The following is a 15,082-nucleotide window of genomic DNA, read 5'->3' on the forward strand; positions in this document are numbered from 1 at the left end:
AGCTCTGAAAAATGTTACCTACTTATGATTTGAGAATTAGTGCTTTTAAAGTTCTTTTCCTTACAAGGTACTGATATGAAGTAATTTAAGAAGTACAAAGAAAAAATCCATCTGAAAACATATAATAAGATCACAAGGTAGTTTTCTCATTGTTTCATTTGCTGTATAGCAAATCAATGTGCAGCAATTTCAAATGCCCTTACTAACAGTAAACTGGGAACAAAATACTTTAAATATGTAGGAAGTAGAACAGTAGTGATCCATTTTTACATTGTGTGTTTAAAAATTTCATCTTTGAATCACAGAATATTGTTTGAAACATATCTGGTTTACATTGCTATTTAATTATAGAATTATGATCATTGTTTAAGATATGAATATTCAAATGCAGACCATAAGAAATTACAGATTTTACTAAATCAAATACACTAAATATGAAAATTGTATCTAATTAATTTCAATCCTTTAAACAAAAATAACCTTGTTCAGCATATTCCTTTGTTATGTATTATTAGCATTTTAAACTAAATAAATGGTTAATAGTTTTTATTGCTTAAACAATTGTCAGTATAGTAGTAGCATTTAATTTTGAGGAGAAACTCTGATCCTAGAGTTGTCAGGCTTTCATTGGCTCCTGTTCTGATATTGTGTCGAGTTCTTTACCCTTTTTATTGCCCAAAAGAATCAGATTCCTAACAATGGTGGAAGCACATTCTGCCTTTCTTTGTTCCAGTTCTCACTGTAGTCAAATGACATTCTTACACATAATTAAAAGGTGTATAACTAGATGTTTGTTTGTTCATTTCCTAAAAACTAAGATATGCTTAGCCTCTTTCATATCAGAAAAAAAACCATTTCTGGGCTATTGCCTAGCTGTGTTATTTACCTGAAGCTGTAGTTACCCTGCTTCAGATCAGTGACAAAAGTGAGTGAAATTAGCAAAGAAGGCAAAGTTTTCATTTGTTAGTTGTTCAATTAATTTCCTTAAATTAGCATTGTGAAAATATTTTTAAATATCTCATGCATGCTAGCTTTCACCTTCACATGCTAGAAAAGTACTGTAATGGTGTATAAACAGAAATATGGAAGAAAAGCAAAGAAAATTATGGCTAAACAAATAATAAAATTGTGAGAGCTTTCAACTTTATCCACCCTCTCATTACATAAGGACATTAACACTTGAGTGTACCTTTTCTGGAAACTTTAATTTTCCTTATATATGCATTTCAAAGTAACTATATTGAACTGAACAAAATGAAAAGGGGGGGAAAAGAGTTTAAACAATAAAAACATCTCAGGAGGAAATCCAATATTTAGAATTGCACATTGAGGAATCTGTGTAAAACATGTAAATTCAGAGTGCCAGACAACACTCATTTGTGAGATTTGAAATCAAAATACTGTGTGCATAATGCTTCTATCAGCAGTCAGGAACAGTAAATAAGATTAATTTTTACTGACTGGTTCAAATGACAGTAAAGTTTGTTAATATATCTGACTGGTGTGTATGTGTATATAGATACATTTTAAAAGCTCATGTTTTATGCTCTTACTATGCTTAGGTTCTGTCCACAGAGTTTTAAAATTTTGTATATGCTTTGCAGCATTCATCATTTAAGTCTTCACTCCTGGTGGGTTAACTGAAGGAAGATCCTTTCAACACTGGAATGTTTTCTCCTATTCCTTTGCATCTCTATTTTCCTTGTTTGTTATAAAATAAAGGATTGGTGGGTTTTGTTTTCTAGTTCTTTTACTCTCTAATCATACTTACAGTACCCAGCATTCTTTTAAAAAATACTGCTGGCTTTACTCTGGAAGAAAACAGTCCTCTGGCTACCTCGGTGAAAGAAATGAGTTTAACATATTAATTTTTCTTTTCAACTTACTTTTGGAGGAAAGTGTATATCTTAAATGGAGTAACTATTTATTTCTGCTTTGCTTTCTCCCAAACAAACAATATTTCTAAATTCTTTGGCAGCAAACCTGCTTAAGGTAATGAATTCAAAACAATCCATATCTCAGAGAATTCATTTTAAATAGATACAAACTTATTATTTTTTTACTGATGGATAAGTTTTCAAAAATAGATTACATAAGCTGTAAAGTTAGTTCAATTACAGAATGTGCTACTTGTAAGGGAAAGTGGATTACCTTTGTTGAGTGTCTGTCAGTGTGCCTTTACACTTTTCATTGTATTTTCTATCCAGCAATAATTCCATATGGTGTTCTCTCACATTAATTTTCATGCTTACTGTTACAGTATCCTTCCACATGCTGTGAATGCCTGGTAAAAATGAGGATTGCTTTCAAAGCTAGTGACTTTTTCCCTGAAAACATCTTGCTGTCTAGTACACAATTCCTCAGCAGCTTATTTACTTACTTGCAGTTACAAAGTTCACCTAAATGCCAAGATAGTTTCAGAAGTAAAATGCCAAAATAATTATTTGGTTTGTACAGCATAAGCAGGCACAGGAGAGTTCACCATGAGCCATTTCAGAGCCCAAACCTGCTTCCATTTAAATCAGAAACTGATTTTGTATGTCTTTCAGTAGGACACAGTAAAATACATGCCAGAATAATTTCTCATTTAAACTATCTATTTAAATGAGTTCATAGAATTGAAATGCCCACGCTCTTCTACACTAACACATCTATATGCCAAGCTTTAAGATTTGTATCAGGAAGCTTTTTGTAATAATTATAAAAAAATTAGATATCCATGTTTCTGCTTAATAATCTGTGACTCTCTATAATATGTGATGCTTAAAAATGTGTCACAAAATGACAATACTGGAAACAAGAATAGCTTGAACTTGTCCTGTTTTCTGCTACAGTTTTTAAGAACTGCACTTTCCTCCTTTGAATCCCAACACCACTCCCCCAAATACTTATTTTTAATGCCTTCATAAACTGAAGCAGGCTATGTTCCAAAGCCAAGAACGGATCCTTTACTCTATGCTTGCATATTTCATTATGTTGCATAAATAATGCAGGTAAATCTGAAAGACACAAAAGCCACATGGCCACAGGTTGGCAGAACAAAGAAGCAGATAAAAGAGATTGGGCTTCAGTGCTTGAAGGTGTAAAAGCAGAGTTAGGTTTAGTACTAGACAAAAGTCCACACAATTCCATTGGAAAACTTAGTTACTACAAAAGAAAAGGAACAGAATCAACTTGCCGGTGTTGTTGCACTGAAAATAAAAATTGTACCACCCCCTTTTCCCATTTCTGGTGTATGAAAGTATTCAGGATATTTAACTGTAAGGGAAAAGAAGTTAGAGAAAATTGGTTCTAATTTGTCTTTGTTCATTCTTGTGACTTTTCTCACTCCTAGTAGGATATCCAACTCCATTTTTTTGTTTTTTAGTAAGAGAGCAGGATAGCTGTACAGATGTTCTCTTAAATTGGAAAAAAGACAGCACTCAGATTTCTCTAAAACAGAAGAGAACTGGGCTTATATCTAAACAGGTTGATACTGCAATTCCGTGTTTCTTTTTGCATGGGTTTTGGTTAACATGGATTATTCAGAAAGATAGTAGGGTGACAGGAAGACAGGCTTGTGGCAGGTGAGTTTGTGCATGCTCCTGTCTATTCATCCTTCATTTGTTAAGCAAACTGGACAACCTAAGTAAGAAGAATACTCCAAAACCAAGGTGCTTTCCTTAATGCTTTGTGCCATCTGCAGTGGGTTTCTTCTGTGTGATATTTTCGTTGACACTATACAAAATAAGCCAGGCCTTTTTTAACTAGAGCAAAAATACACCTTTTATGAAGTTTCAGTCAAGTTACACATCTGTATTTGTATGACTGCTTGATTTTGTTTAGATTGAGACCTAGAATTTAATATTACATACTGTGCTCTACAGTTTTATAAGTCATAACTAAAAGCATTTTTATGTTGATACTCATAAGTTGGCATTGAGTTACTATTTTGACCATGAAAGAACCCTGGAGAATTGTTTTTATTGGCTTTTCTTAAATCATATACAAGGAGTGACTTAATTGTTTATTATGTCCAGTTTAAGCATAGTAAAGACAGCTCACTAGTTCTTAGGTTACCTACTGCAATTAAATATTGATAAAGGAAAATAACACCTTCCAATATTCTGCAAATCTGTGTCTTTCCCCTCTTGTCATCAATTGTGTAGCTTTCATAAGAGACTAATGAAAGGGGCAATGCTTTTACTGGTACTGGGGGACAGGGGGGAAGCAGCACTTAAATTTTTTCTCTCGGTTATCTCCCTGTGGTTCTGATGAGCTAGGTAAGTCTCACACAGTAGGTTTACAGGTCACTTCATAGAGTCAGTGCCCTGGCATTTTATGGCCTCCTAATGAGCCGTTGAACGGGAGCTGAGGTAATTAAATACGGTACTCTGGGACAGTGAACGCGGTACTGACTCCGGCTCTCTGATTTTAGGTTCCTCAGAAGACGATGAGGTCATTCAAGAAGGTCTCCTCAGGCTCAGGTCAGTCTTCTCTCCAGCGTCTTACGTGGCTGACTGTGTATCTGTAAAACTGAGGTGCTTCAGCACTTCTGTCCCGCTGACCCTCATGAACTAATCACTGGTGGGATGGGGAAAACCGCTGATTTTGTCCACAGCTTCAGAGTTCTTGTTGGATGCAGTCTTGAGTGCTCGGCTTCTGTAAGAAAAATAAACAATTACATAAGGAAAGTTTATTTATAATAACCGCATGTCGCATACCTGTCGCAAATGGTGGGAGCCCACGGGTTCGTGTGAGCGCTCCGGGACCATCCCCGCGGCAGGCGCGCCGCTGGGCGCACACACCTCAGTCACGGGCTCAAATTCAAACCCGTTATTGCCGCGCCGCTGCCACACTGGCGTCACGCACCTCCTGCGACTGCGGCGCCTCAGCAGTGCCGTCTGTCCGCCTCCTGCCCGCCCGTCCGTCCATCCCCCTGTTCGTCTGTCCATCCCCCTGTTCGTCCGTCCATCCCCTTGCCCGCCTGTCCGTCCCCCTGCCCGTCCATCCTCCTGCCCGCCCGTCCGTCCCTCTGCCCGCCCGTCCGTCCGCCCCCTGCCTGTCCGTCCGTCCGTCCATCCCTTTGCCCGTCCATCCTCCTGCCCGTCCGTCCATCCCTTTGCCCGTCCATCCTCCTGCCCGTCCGTCCATCCCCCTGCCCGTCCATCCCCCTGCCCGTCCGTCCATCCCCCTGCCCGTCCATCCTCCTGCCCGTCCGTCCGTCCCCCTGCCCGGGCGCCCTCCGTGCCCTCAGGGGCGGCGCATGCGCGGGCCGGGCGCGGAGCTCCCCGCGGAGCGGCGCTGCGCCCCCGAGGGAAGGACGCGCGTCCCGGGGACACCGCGATCCCTGCAGCGGTGGGCGGCCTGGGGGGGCGATGGCGGGCGCCGGGGCTTGGCTGTGTGCTGGGGCGGGAGGAGCTGTCCGTGTCAGCGCGGGGCACTTGCCCGTCGGGGAGGATGAGGCGCGCTCAAGCCGCGCTGTCCCGCCTGAGGGGACGGGCTGCAGCGAAAGCGCCCGAGGCGCGGACCCGTCCGCTCATCGTCCAGAGGCTGCCGAACGGGCGGCGAAGCGGTGACACCGGGCCGTGTGGCCGGTCCCTCCGCGGTGGCCGGTGCTCCCTGCGGGGCGTTAGCCCTGTAAGACGGTCTCCCGCGACGACTTCCAGAGCCTCCTTAAATCCCCCGGGGAAGCGGCCGCTATCAGTCGCAAATCCGCAGCTGGGAGACGGTTAATGTACGAGACCACATCCTGCACCCGAGGGAGCGCCTCCCGCGTCCTCCCGCGCGGGATCGCAGTAATTGACAGCGGCATCACAGTAATTGACAGCACTTTCAGGAGTTCCCCGCAAAGCGCCGGCACGCCCGGCAGAGGTGCACGGACGGCAGGGCGGGCAGCGCCGCACCCACGGCGCCGCTTCTCGTTCCGACAGACCGTGCTCGCAAAGCCCGTGCTTGAAACCGCGCTCCGACCCCACCTCGAGCAGCGGCGCTTGCGAACCCCGGCGGGGGCTGCCCCGTCCCCGTGAGGGAGCAGGGCGGGCTCCGGGCATACGTGGGTGTGACTGCTGAGGAGCGTCGGGGAAGCTAAAAACCCGAGCTGCTGCGGCGGCCGGGAGTGAGGGGGGAGAGGCGCTTTCTGAGCCCTGAAATGCAGTTTGGAAACTGCATTTCCCGAAAAGAGCCGCGGTTCGGGACGGGCGCGGTGCGAAGGCGCCTCCATAAAGCCTCTAACTTCATACCCGCAGCCGCACGTCGGGCAAATCCCGTCCCTGCTCGATCCGAGCCGTGGCACCGCGCAGTTGGGCCGGCGCCGTTTCGGTTTTTTAATAAAAATAATTACAAATTGCATATTTTCCACTCTTAATGCTGGCGTTTTAAAGAGAGGGAATCAGCCCGACCAGGGGAACTGGCGGTGTCCCGAGCGCGTCCGACCCTGCTCTCGCAAAGGCGGGGGAAGGCACGCCGCCACGTCCCCGCCGGGAAGGAGCCGCATTTTTGGGGCAGTGTTAAACAAAAGCCCGGGGGCAAAGCCCGGCTTTGGGCAGGGTTGGGAGGACAGATCCGCCGCCTCCCGGGCCCTGACGGCGGGCTCCCGACTCCCGCCCGGCCCGGCGGAGGCGCAGCGGTGGAAGCGGCCTCGGCTCCCCGGGAGCGGCACGGCCAAACCGGGAGCGGGGCCCGGCGGCGGAAAGGGAAGGCGGCTTTGGCGCCCAAAATGTAGGTGAGAGGGTTTTGGCGGGAACAGCTCCGCACCGGCACAGCCTCCCGGCCGCAGGAGCGGCGGGAAAGGCCCCCTTCTGACCACACATGTAGGAAGAGCCGCTGTCGGTGGAGACCGTGCAGAAAAAACGCGACGGGCATCTCATTCGGTGCAGCATCGGCGGGGCGGCGCCGAGCAGAGAGAGGGGGCAAAGGCGCCGCGCCCGACCCTCCTGCCCCTTCTGCCCGCCCCTCCTGCCCCTCCTGTCCCTTCTGCCCCTTCTGCCCGCCCCTCCTGTCCCTCCTGCCCCTTCTGCCCCTTCTGCCCGCCTCTCCTGTCCCTCCTGCCCGCCCCTCCTGCCCCTCCCGCCCGCCCCTCCTGCCCCTCCTGCCCCTCCTGCCCCTCCTGTCCCTCCTGCCCCTCCTGCCCGCCCGTCGGCGAGCGGCGCTGCCCGTGCTTTGAAATGGGCAGCACCCCGAGCTCTGCTTTCAAGTGTAAAACACGCGTTTTGTTTCAAACGCACAAATGCGCGCGGCTCCGCCGTTTGTTTTGGATTTTTGTGGTTTGTTTTTTCCCCCTGTGTTCTTTTTCCTTTTTTTTTTTTTTTTTTTTTTTTTTTTTTGAGATGGGGTCTTTTTTGAGAAGGCGAGTAGTATTGTAGTATTTTCGGGAAGGGGAGTTGTGCGGTTTTTGCCTTGTTTTGGTTTTGTTTAGGAGACTAGAAGAAAGCAAAGTTAGGATTTTAAAAGCTTTAGGAAGGTGACAAATAGGAAATCCAACACCACTGGTTTTGGTTACATAGTTTCAGGCGAGCTCTTGCTGTGCATGTGGGAAGACAATGATTCCAGCTTCCTATAATTGTTTTTTTTCCAAAATTAGCATCTGTTTAGCGAAATGTAAGGATAGAAGTTGATTAAAAAAAGAAAAAGTAAACTATTACTATGAAACTAATTTTTTCCACGAACTGGCTTGTTCTGTAGGGTTTTCTTACCTCTTCCCTCCTCCTTTCAGAATGAATTTTGGAAGGGTGTTGGTTGGGGTTCCTTTTATTTCTTTTTAATTTTTTTTTCTTTTACCCGGAGAGTTCCCAGCTGGCAACAGCTCTCTACCTTCCACAAAACTTGAAAGGCTGATGTCCCTTGCAGGAAATGAATGAGTCGATAACATCTGACACCAGTGACCAGTCCAGTGACCCCAACCTTAATTCCACTAATACTGGAGGCCTGAAAATCTCCGTAAAGACACATTGCAAATCCCACCCCCCCTCCATTTTACAAAATCTGCACTTATTTTGCAACCTAAGAAAAACTTTGCAACCAATATATTTACATTCATTTATTTACGTGGTTTAGTAGTCGTTCATTTATTCATCGAAGAACATGTAGTGAATTTTCTTTTCACTGAAATTTGCTAACAAGACATTTTGTCCATTTAATGAACTCAATCAACTCGTTTGTGTCTTTTTAACCAATATCCTAGCCTCTAAGGATTTTTTTTTTAAATTCCGAATGCCGGTAAATTAAATCGATCTTTTAAAATAAAGACTTAAAAAACTTTATTAAACCGGTATTTTCTTTCTTTTCGAGGGGCAGGGGGATCTTGTATTTTATTAATGTGCCATTCTCCTACATAGTAGATATGTAGTCTTGGGCAGTTCAAGTAAGAGGTGTAAGGATTGTTTTCTTCCGGTAACCCTAATTTCTTGTTCATAACTGAGGTTTCGCGTTTATTAAAATCGTGTACAAGCATTATATATTACATATCGTCCGGGTCATAAGAACCAAACATATAAAATTACTGGCGATTTATTTTGCAAAATAATCGCTGTTGTAAGGGGGAAAGGGAGGTTATGAGCCAAAAGCAGTGGTATGTAGCACGAATGCGTAAGGCAGGTCAGTGTAGGAAGTCGACCTGACTGTTGAAATAACCTATAGGAAATTTACGGTTGAAGACTGCAAAGGAATTTCAGGATTTAAAGCTTCTGCTCCACTTGTCAGGGTGCTTGTATTTGTACACTCTTGCCCACCCTCGCCTCTTTCTTGCCGACGATCACACGGAGCCTCCACCTTGGTGTTTCACACAGGAATGAGGCGCTGGCAGGGGAATTGACGCTTTCCTGAAAGGCAACAAAAGGAGTAAACAGGCCCATGGGGGCAAAGGCGTTCCCCTTAATTGGGCAGACTGATCGACGCCACTTCCCAAACAACAGCAAGTGCTTTGCAAATGCATAAGCCCCTTGCATTGAGGTTCTGCACGGATCGGTTTGTTGCCTTGGCTTTTGTTTGTGTGTCCTTGGGATAAGAGAGGATGCTGGGGGAGGAGGGGGGAGGTTAAAAAGAAAGTCGGAGTCCTGGTTTTTACAAGGTATGGGCAACGTTTAAAGCACATATCTATATATACGTATATATGCATGTATCTATATGTATAAACACCTCATGGAAAGACAGGTTAATGCGAGTAGGTGGTGATGAGGACAGAATACTTTAATCTGTAACTTTAAATGAGATGGGCAGGTGGAAAAATAAAACTAATTCTCCCCTGTTTGTTTTTCACGTTTCTAAAGTATTATTTTACAAGCGTTTGGCCGTGCGTAGAGCAGCAGGAAGGGCAGGGCCATAGCCGTGTACCTGTGAGCGCGGAAGGGGAGTTCCCTGGCAAAGGGGCTGTTACCAAGCCCGTTACACATCACACGTTTCTTCTCCGAATCGGATCCCCCCTCCCGCTGGCAGTGAAGACTTAAACCAGCAGTGCCCGGTCACCGCTATTTCTCCCCTCTTTGTCTCTTCCCCCGAGGCTTTTTTTTTTTTTTTTTTTTCCGCCCTCTTCTCCAGTAAATCCCTCTCTCTGTCAGTCCTCTCCCAACTGCTGATTGAGGTTCACTCCAATTCTCGGCTTGAAAACTGGGCTCTTATTTAGGAAGTCATTAATCACATCCCCTCCCCCGGAAAGAGATGGCGGAGAAACCTGTGAAGTACAATTCCTCGCCCCATCCCCCCTCCAGAAATGTTGTGAAACGCTAGATCTCCGCACATTCTGGGGCATATTAAGGTGATACCGCGTTTCCGGCGCGCTTCTCATTTGAATGCGAAATTAGTCACGATTCAGCTGCGCATCTGCCCGCGCTGTGCGCACGGGGTGCCACAGATGCCTGCGGGCGCTCGCCGTGCGTGTGTGCACACGCGTGTGACCCTGTTCTGTGTGTGCACACACGTGTGTCCCCGGTCCGTGTCTGCACACGCGTGTGACCCTGTTCTGTATGTGTGCACACGTGTGTCCCCGCTCTATGTCTGCACACACGTGTGTCGCCGGTCCATGTCTGCACACACACGTGTGCCCGTTCCATATCTGCACACGCGTGTGTCCCCGGTCCGTGTGTGCACACACGTGTGTCCCTGTTCCGTGTGTGCACACACGTGTGTTCCCCATCTGTGTGCACACACGTGTGATCCCGGTCCCTGTCTGCACACACGTGTGACTCCGTTCTATGTCAGCACACACGTGTGTCCCCCGTCCGTGTCTGCACACACATGTGACCCCGCTCTATGTCAGCACAGACGTTTGTCCCTGTTCCGTGTGTCCCCGGTCCGTGTCTGCACACGCGTGTGACCCCGCTCTATGTCCGCGCACACGTTTGTCCCTGTTCCGTGTGTCCCCGGTCCGTGTCTGCACACGCGTGTGTGCCCTGTCTGTGTCTGCACACGCGTGTGACCCCGCTCTATGTCCGCGCACACGTGTGACCCCGATCCCTGTCCGCACACACGCGTGTCCCCGTTCCATGTCTGCACACACGCGTGACCCCGTTCCATGTCCGCACACACGCGTGTCCCCGTGCGGGAGCATCCCGCCTCCGTGCGCGGATCCCGCCTGCGGTGGGCACGGACGCCCCACATCTCCCCCGCACGGCCGCCCCTGCGTGCAGCTGTTGTTCACTGGGCCGTACCTAGAAACACACGGACCTTCCTACGGATTTCTGCACGCACGGGAGGGCAGAAACCCCAGAATAATACGTCATCTCGATTTCCCGTAAAGAAGCGTGCAGATTAGCTGTCCGAAAAGGAAGGGGAGAAAAAAAAAAAAAAAAGGCGCCGCGTTGGAAATTTCTTGTTCATTCATAAATTATTTTGGTGTGTCAGGCTACTTGAAATGGCGATTGGCTGCTCCTGCCTGCTGCCAACCCCTTAAGGATCCGATGCGAAATTAGTAGCAAGAAAGCATGTAATTGACCGAGTCACGTGTGCGCAGGGGGCCAGAAACGGAGCGAGAGAGACGGGGAAAAATCAAAAGAGGGAAAGCACATTAGACCATGCGAGCTAAATTTGCGATCGTTCAAAATCAGGATGTTAGATTAATGCAGAAGACCACTTCGATCCACAGGGAAAGTTTTCATCTCACGAGTTTGGAGCAGAGGGCCCGTGGGGCAACATGGCCGAAGGTTAATTTTCTTTTTCTATTGTTTTACTATGATTTTCGCTCGCTCGCTCGCTCGCTCTCTCCCCCCCTCCCCCCCTCCCCCCACCCTTTTTTAACCCAACTATGCATTACCCTTTTTTAGCAGCTCGCGTAAGGGGGCTTTCTCCAAACCCATTGTTACCCAGCTCAGAAACTGTTCCGTACCGCCCACACCGATTCACAACTTGAAAAGCTTTCAGGGGGCTATTGTTTGAATTGTTCCTGTTTGATTAAGCACAGTTGCAGTGGTGGGATGAGAAAACGGCCGTACACCTGTCCCAACTTTAATCGAAAGTTTATTCCAAGGAGGGATGGATACACGGTGGAAAATAGTGGTTTCGGCGCTGCATGTGCAATAAGCAGTTGTGCAATCTACCCAATTTTGCTCATTCTCTCTCCTCCACCCCTCCTCGGCCGGCCTCCCCCCTCGCCCTCCCGGTCCTGCGCCTTGCGAGGAGAGACTAATTGGGCTGAGAATTTCTGTTGAGAAATGGGATCGGTCTTAAACCAGCAATATTCAAGTAAAGTATCGCGTTCCGTGCTGTAATGTGGCTGAAAGATGGAGTTAAATGGAAAAATACACGTATGTACAGAAACGTGGGCTGCCCTGGGCTCGGAGAGAGGGAGAGCCTCCGTGCGCAGTGTTTCCTCTCTGTAACCTCCGGTGATTTAATTTTTTTACGTATTTTGGGGAGAAGGTTGTTTATTTTAGGATTTAGGAAAAATACGCACGTTTCAACGTTTGCTTTTTGATTTTGTTTTGTTCGCCCCCTTTTTTTTTTTATTTTTATTTTTTTACCCCGTTCCGTTTGTAGTAACCCCTTATTACAGCGGCAAAAGGATGTTACCAGAATTTAACTCTTTGCTTTGCATCTTGTCCCTCTCTTCCCTCTTTTTCTCCCCCCTTCCCCCCACACCCCCCGCCTTTCCCTCTACCTCAGCAGGGGCGAGTAAAGGTGGAGACGAGCCCGGGAAGTTGCCGGAGCAGGAGGAAGAAGAGGAATCCCAGGTTTTGCACGGGACCGGCCATTGCAAATGGTTCAATGTGAGAATGGGATTCGGGTTCATCTCCATGAGCAACCGAGAGGGAAGCCCCTTGGAGTCTCCAGTTGATGTCTTTGTACACCAAGTAAGACCCGTTTTTGTCTTCCATCTCAGCCTGCCACATTTGGTTGAGCTCAGTGGGGCTCCGGTTTTATGTGAAGAGAAGTAACCTATTTTTTTCTAGGTGTTTAGGTACATTTGTAGTTAAAGAGTTGCCTTAGGTAGTGGTTTTGTTGGCAGTGTACAATTTGAGTAAATAAGGTCGTTAGATTGTGCTTGGTCTCTGTGGCTGGTGATTTGTGCGAGGGTATAATGTTTCTTCGTATCTTCCTCCTTGGCTGGAAAAAGTCTCCTGTGGTTTTTATTTATTTTCAAATGTCACACTTTTTAACAAGGTTTATCATTTGTCACCAGACTGATCAGGAGCAGATATGCCTTTCCTTGGAAACTGTTTAAAATTAAGCTGGGAAAAGGATAAATAAATGTCGGGTTTCATTCAGATAACATTTGAGTACAGTTTTAAACGGTTTACTTGTAAACCTCGAATTACTTTTTAAAAGCTCATCTGAGATTAGTTAGTGAAATTAAGACGTAATTATGGTGTTATTTTGCAGTAATTCAGACCTGAGAGTGTCCCTGTGGTGATACTCTAAAGCATGTACGTGGTTTGGTTGGTTGGCTTTTAATTATTCCTTTCTAGCGAATAAAAAAAAAGAGTAATTATAAAATATTCAGACCAAAAGCAGTGTCTCTGTAAGGCTGTTGGGGAGACAAAGGGTGTAGGGTCCATGGTTTTAATTTTAAGGAGCATGGTTGGTTTTGTGTTTTGAACGTGGAAACTGGTATGAATGCCTTCATGATAAACGAGTTACAGATGCAAAATCGGTATGAAATAATAAGGGAACTTTTTTTGAGACCTGTACTGTGGTTTGTAAAGAAGATCTTCCCTGGTCCTTCTGTAAGTCTCCAGTTGCAACAGTGCTATTTTGAATTTCACCCATCTCCTCTGTGATCAGGGAAGAGGAGAGCTCTCAGGTAGAGAGACCATTTTGGGCTTGGCTAGGGCCATGTTAGGGAGGCAAAAGGCATCTTTTTCCACTTTTTACGTGGCTGTCCGTTTGCTGTGACGTCTGCAATGACGGTGAAGGGGCTGTTCCGTGGTTACAGAGTGACTCCCTTCTAAGTGTGCGTTTGGTGGCCCGGCTTTATTCTGCAGTAAGTTTATCAGGCTTTTTTAAATCATACATCTTTGATTAGGTTAGTGAAAAGGTGGCTGAAACTTCTGCAGAATGTGCTGCTGTGGCAGGGTGGGGTGGATTTCTGTCCTAGTGCCTTACACACACGTGCCCTTGCGCCTCCAATACAGCTGCTTGCATTTGGAATTATGTACAAAGCACAGAATCCAGTAGTGAACTCACTAAATTCCTACACTTCCTGCTTTGTACTGCCATAAAAACTGCCCCCTCTTTGCTGCTGCTTTTTCTCTTTAGAACTGAATGAATGAAACACTTATCAAAGAAGGAGCAGTCTTCCTCCTTTTCCCCTTTTCTTCCCTTGTTTGTATCTTAAGTCACGAAGTTGCTCTTTACAGTTCTATAAATTTACTTTAAAGATAAAACTCCCTCTTTCTTAATGTAATTTTGTGTTAATGTATGTAATTTTTTTGCTTCTTGAATTGTAGAAGACAAATATTTAAAACATAGCAGTGCTGTTAATAAAAAACACATTTGGAAACAAAGATATTCTTAGAGCTATGGAAATAGAGAAGTATTGAACTGCATGATAACCTGATACATTTAAGTAATACTAGACAAGGTTTTCAGTTTCATAATGGAAAGTAGTCATAGAAAATAATAAAGTAGTTGTAAATTTGAAGGTCTCTATTGAGTTGTGTTCCCTAAAGGAAGGGAAGAGAAGGAAATGTTAGACAAGTTTGTTTATTACAGTTTAATAATCTACAATTTATCCATACCCTTGGGTTTCTAAGACAATCACAGTGTAAAATGCAGTGAAAAATACCATGTTTCCTTGCATGTTAACTGTGTGCCTCTGTCATTTTGAGCTTACTTACAGATATGTCTTACTGAGTGAAGTTATTATTAGTATTTTGCAATGAATTGCTCTTGCAGCAAAGTATGTTACTCATCATTTTCATTCTGATGAAATCTAAGGTGTGTATATATAAACTTCATGGTGACATGAATCTTCTTTCCATCAGTTTTCTGTGTAGTGTAACAGGGAGAACTACTACCTGTTGTATTTCAGAGTACATTTTAGATAATTGTTATTGTTATATACAATGCTTTGTTAGCTAACTAGCTGACCAGTTCTAGCAGTAGCAGCCAGAGCATAAAAATGTCTTTAATTCTGTAATGTTATTTAATGCTCCTGCTTGTACAACAGTCTGTTGCCTGAGCAGTGGTTGGACCCTATTCCTATTAGTTTCTTTAATTTGAAAAAAATTTGCCACGTGAAGGGTCCTTTTCAAGGCAAAGATGTTAGTTTATTAATCTGTTGAAACAAAACCCTACTGTTCAAAACTGCTTTGAAGATACTTCATCATTGAAGTGTGTGCAGGTAGTGTTGCATGCATTCATTCGCTCTTTCTGCAGTGTTTGTAGCCAATAGTATAATTTTATAGAATTAAGCAGTGTGAACAAGGGAGAAAAGCTTCTAGTTTACTTAGTCTAAGTCCTCTCAAAGCTAGCTTGAACCCAACAACAGTGTTTTTACTTTCTTATCTTACCCTTTTTTGGTGAGGTTATGCCCAGTTTCTGAGATCTTGCTATGAGCAAAAACTTACAGTATGTCAAGTCAAAATTCCTGTAATAGTTTAAGCTCATTATACTTAGACTTTTGAGCTTGCAATAAATAATTTTCCTTTCTTCTTGGAGTTCCCCCTTAGCT

The 15,082-nt window shown here is 45.2% G+C and overlaps 1 protein-coding gene across 1 annotated transcript in view; it reads left to right on the forward strand.

Moving 5' to 3' along the window:
* The first annotated feature begins 540 nt into the window (after nucleotides 1–540).
* The window catches only part of LIN28B (lin-28 homolog B), a 95,043-nt gene continuing 80,501 nt past the window's right edge, over nucleotides 541–15,082 (forward strand). Inside the window, exons 1-2 of the mRNA XM_063153084.1 lie at nucleotides 541–4,466; nucleotides 12,076–12,260. Coding sequence (XP_063009154.1) covers nucleotides 4,433–4,466; nucleotides 12,076–12,260 — 219 coding nt within the window. The 5' untranslated portion in view covers nucleotides 541–4,432. The remainder of the gene's footprint in view (nucleotides 4,467–12,075; nucleotides 12,261–15,082) is intronic.

Source organism: Melospiza melodia, chromosome 3 (assembly GCF_035770615.1).
Source record: "Melospiza melodia melodia isolate bMelMel2 chromosome 3, bMelMel2.pri, whole genome shotgun sequence".
NCBI classification, from domain to species: Eukaryota; Metazoa; Chordata; class Aves; order Passeriformes; family Passerellidae; genus Melospiza; species Melospiza melodia.